Below are 13,328 nucleotides of genomic sequence, written 5' to 3'. Positions count from 1 at the left end.
CTTTTTTTCCTTGTATTTATGCTTCAATACAAGCTTGCTAGTTGTATGTTTGTAGTTTTAACTAATAACACAGACGAGAGGTGGAAGCTAGAGCTACTTTTCATCGGTGAGGAATATCTGGCTGTTTTCTCCCTCTTGTGACTTCTCTTACTTGTTTTTTGCAGGTGATCCCATAATGAGGGCACCACTGTGACACCAGAGGATCATAACTCCTGTCCCTGAGTTTAAAAAAAAAGCTCAAAACAAACACAGAAATCAGCTGAAACTACCTCATTAGTGAGAGCAATGGTCGAGAGGCTTGTATTGGTCTCAGTAATCAGGCTTCAGGATTGTTTTGTGTTTGTTGTAACACAAGGACAAACTGTTATCTAGAGGTAATGGGGGAAATGAATCAGTTTTTGGGGGATGGAAATAGCATTGTGACCAAAGATAATGAGAAAAACAAGTCGATTGGTGAAGAAAGGAACTTATCACAGGAGGAAAAAAAAAGTAAGATGAATGTCCTCTACAGGCTTCCATAGAGGACAACACTGAAATATTGTCGGATGCAAAAAAAAAGAGTTGATCTTAAAGTGATTTACTTTCATTTACTGTCTTGGTATCTTATTGCTCCGTTCCCTTTAAAGGGGACATATCATGTTGATCCCTGATTTAATACTTACATATAATATAATAAATTTGAAAACAAGACCTTACACCCCCTGAATTTTCAAAAAATTAGATATTGTATTTTTTCTGATATCCTAGAATGAGATTTGATGCCTCTGAAAATAGGTAATTGACATTTGGCCGCGAGATTTCGACCTTTGTGACGACACGAGGATCCTTTCTTTTTATTGGAGTAATCTGATAAAGCAGCTCCTCCTCTGTGATGTCAGTTAGTCACACAACCACCACAAAGGGATACACCCACCAAGAGCCGAGTATAAACGTATAAACTATACATGTAACAGTACTGGTTTGACTCACCACACTGAGGCGTCCTGAGATGATCTGTGTCCAGGTGGACTTTCTTCCTCCTGAGCTGCAGAACCATCTAGGTCTGACTCGGGGTCCAATACAAAAGGACGTATCCTACACTCTGCCTTTTATTAGTACTATCAATGCCTTACGGTGAAGTTTTGGCAAACAGCAAACTCGCTCGGTCTGCTCCATCCAGTATGGCGATTTTGTAAATACTGCCATGCTGCAAAAACCGCCCCCTGGCTCTACCCCCTCTGCCCCTCTGATAGAACTGACCAATCAGAGCACAAAGGCCTGTGACGTTGCAAGGTTACTGGAGGTCATTCTCCAAACGGAGCGTTTCAATGAGATCTTCAGAATGGCCTAAAATGAGGATATTGAGAACGCTATTGTGGGGCAATGAAGGAACTAGATGACTTGTACTGAGGGCAGAAATGCTTTACAGGTATCCTAGTCTGGCATAGTGAAAGGAGAAACAAGCATGATATGTCCCCTTTAAGTAAAATGTGAGTGCAGTGAGGCTTCTGCTGCTTTCATTTAAGCCTGGTCTCTGCTGCATGCGTTGCCCTTTACAGCCCTCTAGGGAGCTCGTTTTGAACCTCTCACTCCCCTCAGCTGGAAGACAGGAACTGATAACTGCCACCTACACCTGACTAAACGACAACCACTGACAATGAGGAGTATCCCCTTTGACACAAGGCAGCTCTCCAAACATTTAGTTGTCCTGAGGACAGCTGTTAGCCTAATGCTCCTCTGCAACTTCAAAGCGAGGTGAACAAAGTCGGGGGAGGGAGAGTGGGGAGGTTGTGAGAAACAGATAGTGTGATGGAGAGGTGTGTGCATCAAGAGTGACAAGCTGAAAGGAGGAAACAAAAGCACCATGTTCCTCTGATTTCCTCATTAGACACAGTAGGGAGGGGCTGCAGCCCGTCACTGAGGAACAGACGTCAATAACAAGTCATGATATCATTTTCAGAGCTGCACAGGAGGTGGACATGCACCAGGTAGCACCAGCACCACGAGAGACTTCCAAATATTTCATGCTTCTCCTCTGCCTGTAAGAGTTTTACAATCATTGTATGCAAATCAGATTTTAGCGAGACAGACGGCCCATCAATCACAGTCAGGCGGCAGTCTGGGAAGCAGGCAGCTCTGCACATGTTGGTGGACACACTGCACAGTTAGTTTGCTCCGAGACACCCAGAGGTGTGCGTTGAAGCACAACAGGTATTGTGAACACATTACAGGCATTCAATTTTCATCTAAGACAAGGAAGGAGAGCCGGCTGCCTGTTGGGTGTTTTTCTCAAGAGCGATGTGACAACAAAGCTGTCTTATTCTAGACACAGATACAGAAAAAACTGTTTGTGCTAGCCTTAGTGTGAAACATTTAAGAACTTGAAGGTATAATTTTATCAGTTATCAGTTTCTTAATTTAAAGTGCTTTACATAAGACAAAACAGCATTCTGGCTAAGGGGGAAAGCAATTTATAGTAGGGTGTTTGAAATAAATCACAATTTGGGGTTAAAATAATTTGTTCTAATAAGCTGAAACCCAGTAATGAAAATAGACAACCTGATATGACAATTTAAAGGGGCTGTGAGGAGTTTGAGAGTGATTTTGAAAAAGTCTCCCTTCTAGATATATGCTGGATCCAGCTGCTGGTCAGTCAAGGAGAGCGAGCTCACTTTTTTCTGGCCTACATCATACATTTTTTTATTTCTTTAAACGTAAATTCTACCCTCCGTGCCAGCTTGCTTGCAGCTGGAGCTGCTACGTGAGACTACGACAGGCTGTAAGTGTGAGTGACAGGGGGAGAAGCTCCGCAGCTGTAGCTGTAGCTGCTTATTGGTAAAAAGAGAGAGAATCTTTAAACACATTGCTCATCGTTTTTAAGAAAAGTAAACTCGCCAGGGATCAATAAAGCCTCCTGATCAGTCCAAAACAACTGACTGTAAAACTCAGAAGATGCTCCGGTGGAGGGTTATACTTCAAGATCACTGACTGGCTCATTTCACTGTCAATCAAAAAGGGATTCGGCCTCAGACAGATCATCCAATCATCATGCAGGAGCCCAGCGTCCAGGCCAGCCCACTGCCTCATAGACCCCCAGAGACGCTGAGCGTCTGAGGGCGGGACAAAGCCCAGCGTTTATCCAATGACTGTCCAGTTTCTACAGTGGAACAACCCACTCTACGCTTCACCTCTGAAGTCAGAAGACGCTCAGCGTCCGACTGTGTTAAATCGTTGAGACGCTGCAGGGATGAATGAGAAGGAGGTCGAGCCAGTTACCTGTGATAGGAGCTGATTCTGAACAAAAGATGAAGGAATTCTAGCCCATATTTCGTCAATGAAATGTACAAACAGCAGAACATATCATCACTTTTTGGGGACATTTTAGGGGAAGCTGAGCTTCCCTTGCAGTCTTAGAGCAACCACCACTGATCGTAATCCACACTTCTATGTGTGTCTATGTCAACACCGCGCCAGGGAAGTTCAGAAGTGAGAAGAGCGATCTGTATTTTTCTATGTTTGAAAACGTTTTCTGTGATTAATTTTGTAGTGAACTGTACAAGCCAACCAAGGGTATTTGACACATACCAACTTGCACTGCTCTTTGTCCCGTGCTGCTCTCCAAGTGCATAAAAGCAAAAGAAAGTCGAGCCGAGCTTCATCCTCATTTAGGTTATTCTTCCTCTGCACCCTGTCTACTATCAGTTACTCTGAATAACTTCACTATCATCAATGCAAAGTCACTTGTGCACTGGGTGCACTGTGATTGGCTGAAGTAACCACGCTTACTCTCCGCACAGAAATATCCTGATACAACTAAAACATCAACATACAGGCAGAGGAGGGGGCTGAAGCTGATACTGACACTGACACACATGTAAAAAGGCCTGTAGGAGACAATTGAGCAGGATTATTCCTGTAAAAGTTGACATTATATCTTTTTAGGAAAATTCTTCCTGACACCTTTAATGTGTGCCAATGAAAAATCCACTTGTGCAGTAAATGGGAACGATGAAATTAGCTAAATATCCCAAACAAGGCTGTAAACTTGTTATGTCGGCTTTTTAAACGAGCATTTTAAGGTGGGAGCTTGTAGGATTCTTTGGATTTTCAGTTCAACCTCAAGTGGACAGATGAGGAACTGCAGTTTTATTCCATCAACTTCATTTTTCAGAGTAGAGATTTCTGCTGCATAACTCTCCACGTTGATATGATAAAGTGGAATATATATATACATATATATATATATATATATATATATATATATATATATATATATATATATATATATATATATATATATATATATATATATATATATATATATATATATAAAGGGGGGACTCCTCAATCACAGCTATCACAAATGAAGAAACTGAAGTGTTTCTTCCTGGGTTATCACTAACATTGTTTTAAATTTAGTCCTAAAGAAAAAAAGGAAACATTATGTGTTGTCTGGGAAGCTAATGGGTTAATCAATACAATGCTTTTTTCTCTGAATAGGGCCCAAAGTCCCACACATTTGTTCTTTTAATTATCTCCAGTTGCTCATCAATGAGATGCTGTGATGTAATGATGATCTTGAAGAAATTTCCAGCAAACAACCAGCAACGTGAAGCACAGCAGTGCTGTTTCTAAAGTACTCTGAGCTTTACACAAACTGCTCCCTCTCACACGGCTCACCCCTCAATAACTCCCTCTGCTCTGGTTCACCGGGTTCATTGTGTTTAGCAGTCTGCAGAAGTGGAAGCAGTCTCTCCTACCAAACCTCTCTCCCTGTACTCAATACAACAAAGTGTGATTAATCAGAACCGCCTGCAGCTACAGAAGGTCCAAACAAGTTGTCCCCCTGGTCTCAAGGGTGTCGCTCTTTGTGGAGCTCAGAACAGGTCACGCAGTCATTTCCCCCCACAAAGTGTGAATATAGTCTTTAATGTAATCTAAAACTCAGCTGGCAAAAACTTCAATTGTGGGTGGTGACAGCGAGGCCGGCAGCTCCCGCCTTTGATTGAAGAAGTAATCAGTGGTAGTGAGGCAGTTCAGTCATTTAATAGTCTCATCAGTCGGCTTTCTTTACAGAGAAATCTGGCTGTGACTATCTAACAGCAGCACAGAGCAGGAAGGGAGACACTGCAGTCATTATTTCTGAGACGCTGTTTGAGTGTGACAGCTGTGAAGTAAACTGGGAACACCCCCCTCTGCACCTCTGGGAGGACGACTGTTATGATTTCCCTCATGACGGAGTGCTCACAGCAGCAGTTCAACAGTCAGTCACAACACAGAGCAGTGTGTGTTAGAAAGAGTTACAGTTACTCAGTTATGCATCTCTAAATAAGCCCTTACTTCACTTCACTTCAATATTAAGACGAAGAAACAGATCATCACCCTGCAGCCAACCTGTTATTCATCAGAAATCAGTCAAAGTGATTTTTTAATTACAGTTATAACTAGTGATGAGCCAGAGAAGGAGAAGGAAGGAGAAGGAAGGTGGGAAACGATTGAAAGAGTTCAAAAGTGTGAGAGAAAAAAAAGAAGCCCTTTGGGACCTGACAGTGTCTCAAACAAGCTTGTAAAGTCTGTATCTGGGAAGAGTTAGTTGTATTAAAGAATTAAGTATAAAACAAATTTTCATTCGTATCATTCATAAAGTGCTGCATAGTCTCAACTAACCACTGGTGGGCGCTGAACACTCACAGCACAGATGCATTTATCCTGAAAGAAAAACAAGAGTGTGAAAGCCATCCTCACAAAAGTTAAGCCAAGAAGAGAAGGTCAAAAGGCATAAATCATAAATCATAAATATTTCAATAATCTACGAGTGGAAATTGCCTTCAAGTAACTGCTACACTGTTAAAAAAAAAAAGTAATTTTACAGGAAATGGTCTGTAATTTTTAACAGAGTTTTCCTGTTTTCTTATAAGACAACAAAATGCTAGTAGATTTACAGATTTTTTCAGTAATTTTACTCAGTCCAAAAAAAATAAATCTGAATTTTACGGTAATTAACCCTTAATTTCAAAAGTATTTCTTCTGTTTTTTCAAAAAAAAAATTATACAATCTGTGAAATTACAGAAAATATCTGTAAAATGACTTCTCAATGGGTTTTTTTTTAGGTATTATGCCAGCTGAACCCTGTACCCTCCTCACTCATGGTTGCAATTCACTAACAAAAAAAAAAAAAAAAAAAAAAAATTAAAAAAACAGTAAAAGCACTGGCAGCAAAGTTTCCAGACAGATACTGTCAAATTACAGTCAAACTCTGTTAAAAAAAAAAAAAAAGTAGAACAATGTAAAGTAACTTCAAAAATACAGGGCTACACTGTAGAAAAGAAAAAGAACCGTAAAAGTATTGGTAAAAGCACTGGCAGCCAAACTGGCAGACAAATACTGTAAAATTACAGTCAAACACTGTAAAAACATGGAACTACATGAAATAACTTCAAAAATACAGGACTTCACTGTAAAAAATAAAAATCTGTACTTTCATCTTTTAACTTTTGTCTTATTTATATGGAACTTTTAATGCATTTCACACAAAGTGCCTCACCAAGGATAAAAACAAAACAAAGCCAAACAGAAAAAAGAAACAAGAAAAAAGAAACAAAGGAATATCATAAAAACCCCAAACCTCCCACTCCCACAAATATACCCATTGTAACACAAACATACACACACCCACACACATACACAGACTATCGCTGAGGAGACATGGCTGGGCACCAAGATCTGAGGTGAGGAAAAAGCTACCTTGGGGGCCATGCAGACTGGGAGGAGCCATGGCCCATGGCTGAAGGGGGCGCCACCACAGGGACCACCCCAGCCCAGGCAGACAGGAGGCTCCACACCAAGGTGTAGAGCTCTCTAGCTACCAGGGCTGGAGCCATCCACGGGACAGCGCCCCAATCAGTGGACCAGAAACAGCTCCCGGTGTGGCAGGCAGACCGTAAAAAAAAAAAAAAAAAAAAAAAAAAAGCAGTACAAGCACTGGCAGATAGATATAAGAAATTACAGAATACATAAATATTTGAAAGTGGGAAAAAATGGAAGTGCAAGTGCACATGAAATTGAATACAACTATAAAATATAAGTATGAGCATTTGCTGAGAATATGGTACTAAAATAGGAACATAAGTTACGTATTATTGCACACATACTTTAAATATGTATGCTGCACAGAAGCTAATTATTGCACCTACTTCTTATACAGTGCAATCCAGAGTGAAACTAAGAGACACTCAGAGTGAAGAGTTGTACAGTCTGATGGCCATGGGCAGGAATGATTTCCTGTAGCGCTCAGTGGTGAACCTGGGATCAGCACAATATAAGTGACACCATTTATGAACCCTCGAACCAAAAAACTATCAACAGATAAGTTTAAACCCAGAAATCTCCTAAAATATGAAAACAACTAAACACAATAAAAAGAAACTAAGACTGTTTTTTTTTTTTACTTTTTTTTATTCTAAGATCTAAGTTCTGATGTTTTTTTCTGAGGACGCACTTCCACATTTCTTTCCTTCTTCCTTTTTTTTTCTGCAGATTTTTATGAGCATTCAGGATAATCAAAGAATTACTGAATAGATGTGATGCAGTTAAAGGTGTGGACACACTGCCCCCCTGTGCACATCCACTGCATAGCAACAGACAATGAAAATAAAAAAGATACTGTAAAAGGCTTCAGTAGTTCCTGTGTAGAGTTCATTCACATGCTAACCTCTTCCTCAAACAGAAATATGGACATTCTAAAACTCATTCAAGGTTGTCTTGTTATTTTAATTCAATCATAATGAGCCACAACTGACTTATGAAGAGTATCTTGTGTTTAAAAGCACAAATTTATATTTTTGTCAAGAATCTTGGGGAACACTAGAGGCAGATGTGGAGCGTCAAAGTCCGGATCTTAAAAACTGAAACATAAACCACTTTACACAACACATCTCAAATTTCACTGTACTTCCTTTGTGTTGGAGCAGATCATTGACCAGAAGATGGCAGCATCAACACCTGCAGGCCTTTTCACTCTCTGAGCAGGAAGAGGAAGGAGGAGGAGACTAAAAGAAGAAGAAGGTGTGTGTTTAAAAAGGGTGTGTTGTCAGTGTTTGTGTGTCAGAAGTAACTTGAGGACAGAGTTTGGTGTGTTGGGAGCTGTCGACTCCTGAGGATCAAACCAGGCTCTCAGTCCAGATCAGGTTTGTACTTGTTGACTTTAATTTATGACAGAAGTGTTTTTAGGTGATATATTTCACAGTTCAAGTTTAATTCAGCTAAATATCTTCAGACATTTTCACTTTAAGATGTTAAATAATCATGTTCGTTTCTTCTCCTAAGACTCAAATAGAGAGATGTAACATTGAGCTGAAGTTTAATTTCTTGAAATGTCCTCCTATCAGCTGTCGTATGTGATTCAGCTCAGTTCTTCTCTTGTCCTCAGGGTGGAAAGATGTCTGAGGAGGTGCAGCCCAGAGAGCCCAGAGGCGCTGCGACCGACTTTCAGCAGCTGTGGGAGAGTTGGTCTACCCAGATGAACCGCTTTTATGAAGACCCCAGGGTCAGAGCACAATCAAGACCCTCACATGTCCAATTCAATCTCACTATACAACCAGAAAACCAGCTCACTTTTCCTGTCTGTCTGTCTGTCTCTCACAGGTAACAAAGCTGATGAACTCCAGACTCGGGCTGTACCTCAGCAGTCACCCCGTCTTAGCTCTGACTGCGGTGCTCTTCAGCAGCCTGGCTGCACTGCCTGTGGGACTGTTCCTCACTTTTGCTGCAGTGACTGTCCTGATGTCAGCTGTAGGCTTTGTTTTCTTTGAAGGTAGGTGGTAACATCTGTGTGTAAATAGTTTCACCCATTTACAGTCATATCCTGATACCATCAGCTGCTAATAAATCCTCATCCACCTGTCCATACAATCACAAACCGTCTGACAGTGGTTCAATCTTTAACCAGAAACGTGTCATATCTCTGTATTCCAGTGTTCCTGTTGTTTGTAGGAGGGTTGACTCTCCTCAGCGTTCTCGCCGGCATCGCCTTGTTCTCAGTGGTGGCTTCATTCATCTCAAACGTGCTTTATTTAACCATCTCTGGGATCCTCAACCGCTACAATCGGCATCTCTCGAAGGTAATGTACCATACACAATCAGCTGGGTTAGTCAGTGTGTTTCTTTGCCTTTGTGTAGTTTTGTGATTACCTGTCAGGATTTTTTTTAAGTCTGTAAAGTGGGTCCCACAGGTGTCTGTATTTGAGAATCACATGAGTTTAACGAGAGATCTTGGTTTGTAAGAGCTGTTATTTAAACTAATGCTGCACTGTGACACCTGAGGAGAAGCTTCAGAGTACAGGGTTTGTTCTAGAGATGGACCGATATGGATTTTTTAGGGCCGATATCGATACCAATTATTTGTAGACAAGGAGGCTGATAACTGATATTTGAAGCCGATATTAATTTGCAGTCAAAGTGAAAATATTGGTGTCAAAATTTTGAACAATACAAACTCCAACACTTAACTTTATTCAAATACATTTAAGCATGAGTTTATTAAACAGCTCCCAGGCTCAGCAGCATGTTTAATAAAGCTAAATGGAAAAAAAAACTTAAAATAAAAAAGCTAGCTAGCTAAAAATAAAAAGCTAAAGTTTCGTACATTAAATGAAGTTTTCCAAAATTTCAATGTAACTGCGATAACTGTAATAACTACTGTTGTCAGAAAAAAAAGGAAAAGAAAGAAAAAAAGAAGAAAAGAAGAAAAAAAAAGAAGAAAAGAAAAAAAGAAAAAGAAGAAAAGAAAAAAAGAAAAAAGAAAAAAGAAAGGGAATAAAAGAGAAAAGAAAAAAGAAAATAAAGAAGAAAAGAAATAAAAGAAAAAAAAGAAAGAAAAGGAGAGAAAAGAAAAAAAAAGAAGAAAAGAAAAAAGAACAAAAAAGGAAAAAAAGGCTGCTGTTGATATGCCTCAAAATGCCCAATATCGGCCCGGACAATAACCGGTGTTCTGTTCTGTTTGCGTGCAACTCTAGTAAAGCATATGAATGACCTGTAGAATGGAGTCTTCTGTCAGTCAACGAGCAAACGCTGTTGTCAGCCTCTTCAATATTGTCTCATGCACAGTTCTGTGGTGTTTCGTCTTCTCCGGATTAGCCAGCTTTTGCTGACACCAATCTGAAAAACTGCGCCTGCATGCTTAACTCTGAAGGTCAAAGGTCAAACTTAAAGTGCTTCAAAAATATTTCAATCCCATTTTTTACAAACCGCTCATCATGTTTGATTTATCATCTGAGCTGACTGCTGATTTGTTACATGAAATAATTTTGACAAAGTGCAGTGGTGTCGTTTTCCACCATGGCAGCAGGAAGAGGAAGCTGCAGCAGCTAAACTACAGTAAGCAGAGAGGCACCAAATAAACATCCATAATTTCAGACCTAACATCAAGATTAACCTGCCCTGGTTAAGAGTTATGTCACGTCACCCAAGAGGAGTTTGAAAGCTGTTTTTAAAGTTCAGGTTCAACCACAAAAAATCATGTTAAAACTTAAAATCACAGGGCTTGATTATTCTTTGCGGAACCTGACTGAGAAGACTTTCTTTTAAAGGTCTCTTGATTTTATCCGGGTCTGTTTACAGGAGAGCAGCCTGTAGTCATCCTTCACATGACGTTCAAGTTTACACAAGTCCTGCCAGGTGGTTAGTTATAGTGACGTTAAAGGTGCAGAGTGCTTGTTCTAGATCAGTGTTTCCCAAACTTTTCTTCACTTTTTTGGAGGAATAAGCCACGGCGACCCAATCCAAAATATGTCCAATCAGTAAATCCATTGACAGGATAAATGTGCACAAATAAAGGTTCTTTATTCATGTTTCTGCATCATCATACATCTTTGGTACCAGCTAAAAGGCCTAAGAGACATATTTGAAAAATGCATTACAACTTTGTTAGGCTTACACTCTGAAAATACATGTTTACTATGACGGAATAGCCTGCTTGCTTTTCAGAATTGTATCCCAGTCATGTGTACAAGATGAGAGAACAGCACACGTATTGAGCGCAGCATCCAGTCTGTCTCTGTATTTTGCCTTCAATTTTGTGAGAACTCCAATTTGTATTTGTATTTGTTTTAATGAGCCTGTTAAATTCAAGTTTCTGTCAGTCATGACAGACAAGAAAGAAACTTCTATTCTATTCTATTCTATTCTATTCTATTCTATTCTATTCTATTCTATTCTATTCTATTCTATCCTATTCTATAGGAGCAAATATGACAGTGTGAGGAGCCAATCATCAGTAAACAAATCACTGTGGGGGAGACTTCTTCTGGTTAAGGAAAGCATGAATTTCATGTAAACATCATGGAAACTAATTTGGCGACCCCAAAAAAAAAAATCTCTGGCGACCCATCTATGGGTCAGGACCCAGACTTTAGGAATGACTGTTCTAGATAATGATGATATTTTAAAACCATGTGACAGCTTCTTTCTTCAAACTGTGGGTGTCAGGTATGAATATTTCTTTCTGGATTTTTTAAATTATTTTTTTATCCAGAGAGGACAGGACAGTAGATGAAGCAGGAAACAGGGTGAGAGTAGGGAGTGGGATTAGACCTCAGGACAACCAACCGAGGACTAACCTCATGGGACCTAACTGCTAGACCATATCTGTGTTTTCCAAACTGTAAACTTGACTCGTCATCCTCTCCTCTCTTCCTTTGTGTGACGTCTTTAACGCGCAGGGTGACGTGCAGGAGGAGCAGAGTGAAGGACAGAAGGACATGTAGAGACTTCATCTCTCTTTTTTTCCATCTGATGTGGAAAAACTTAAATTTCTGGGTGACCCAGGGCCTTAAACCAGCAACACTGAGACCTGGTGGATCAGGGATCAGAGGATACAGTACATTGGATGTACTGTATGGTGGCTTGATTCTGGGATCTGCTGATACTTCAGAAAACAACGCCCTGGTGGTAACTGTACGTGTAAACTCTCACTATAACACATCATTATCTTTATATATGTTTCAATCACAGCTATAGAAAAGAATAAGTAATCTGTTAGATGCCTTAACTGACAAAATATGCACACTGATATCATGGCGGCTATATCAAGCAGAAGAGGAAATGTGGAGTGGCAGTGTGATATATGTGATTCAGAAAGCCATGCACTCATCCATCAGGGATTATCAGCCTGGAAATGCTTGTGTGTGTGCAGGTGTGTGATTCACATGCTTATCAGGTGAGAATTGCACTACAGAAGAATCGTTACATGTTTACGAATGTGTTACTGTTAAAGTGCATTTGTACATCCTTAGAGGATGTATGGGTGGGTTAGAGGTTGTATTATGGAATGGAACTGTTTTTTTGCACTTATCAAAATAATGTTACATATTGCAAAAGTTAACAAATGTTTAAAACTGGGAGAAAAAAAAGCTTTACTTTGTAAAAGAAGCCCAAAAAGGCACTCCTGAATGTTGTGAACATACCAAAATAAAATATGGAGCTGTTCCCTCTTTCCTATCATGTTGCTGTGTGACAGCACTTTAAAACTCACTGTCTTTCAGAAAATTAACGTTCATTTTCAGTGATGTCAATAACACAACAATACATGTTTCTGTCAAACACATTGTCTACTGTTGTGACAGTAAAATTATCACAGCTGCAATTCAATGTATCTTGGTGCTAGCTCATTAAATCTGATGCTTCCTGAGTTCTGCCTGTTACGTTCGATGAATACTCATTGATCTGAGCAGAAAAAACTTGAGAACCCCCCATGTATTTCAGTGTATGTTTGTCTTTTGTACTTTTGGTGTTGTAACTGGCAATAAAATCAATAAGATTAAACCGATTAATAAAATGTTCTTAGTTTTTGGATGTCTCTCGATAAAACTGGCCTGCGTTTCTTCCTCATTGCAAAGAAGCTAAGATTAGCACCAATAAATCAGTGAGAGCCAGAGGGCTATTTTAATAACGGCAAAAGATTAAACACAGATAACCCAAAGCTAGACCCTGAAAAAGGACAAAAGTAAAGAAATAACACACATTCTCCATCTGCTCAACAACATAAAGGATACAGATTTTACCACAAACAAAATGCTGCTCGACCTAAGTGCAGCATTCGATACTGTAGATCACAAAATTCTTTTAGATAGACTCAATGGTTTTCTTGGAATCTCTGGCACTGTGTTTAATTTGACAGTATCGTATCTTTTTTCTCTTGGCTAGGCACCACCCTGTTGGCTATGGCTGTCTTTTGCAGCAGCTCTCTCTTCTTTGTCTGTTTCTTGTAATTTTTTCGTCTCTTTTTCATAATCTTTGTATTTGGAGTGGATCATTACGTTGTATGGTTCATTTGTTGGTCATGGACACCAAA

General features: G+C 39.8%; 1 protein-coding gene across 1 annotated transcript; it reads left to right on the top strand.

The window, feature by feature from the left end:
• The first annotated feature begins 8,029 nt into the window (after positions 1 to 8,029).
• Positions 8,030 to 12,773, top strand: LOC141810147 (lipid droplet assembly factor 1-like). The gene is made up of 5 exons (XM_074697512.1): positions 8,030 to 8,166; positions 8,409 to 8,525; positions 8,624 to 8,792; positions 8,954 to 9,099; positions 11,698 to 12,773. The coding sequence occupies exons 2-5, from the start codon at positions 8,418 to 8,420 to the stop codon at positions 11,740 to 11,742; spliced, it is 468 nt and encodes a 155-aa protein (XP_074553613.1). The 5' UTR covers positions 8,030 to 8,166; positions 8,409 to 8,417; the 3' UTR covers positions 11,743 to 12,773.
• The last annotated feature ends 555 nt before the right edge of the window (positions 12,774 to 13,328 follow it).

The sequence above is a fragment of the Halichoeres trimaculatus genome, unplaced genomic scaffold (genome assembly GCF_033239565.1).
Source record: "Halichoeres trimaculatus isolate MK-OKI-2021-1 unplaced genomic scaffold, fHalTri1.1 fHalTri1_scaffold_20, whole genome shotgun sequence".
NCBI lineage: Eukaryota > Metazoa > Chordata > Actinopteri > Labriformes > Labridae > Halichoeres > Halichoeres trimaculatus.
Note: the sequence above shows the minus strand (reverse complement) of the source record. Positions and strands in the feature narration are given on the sequence as shown.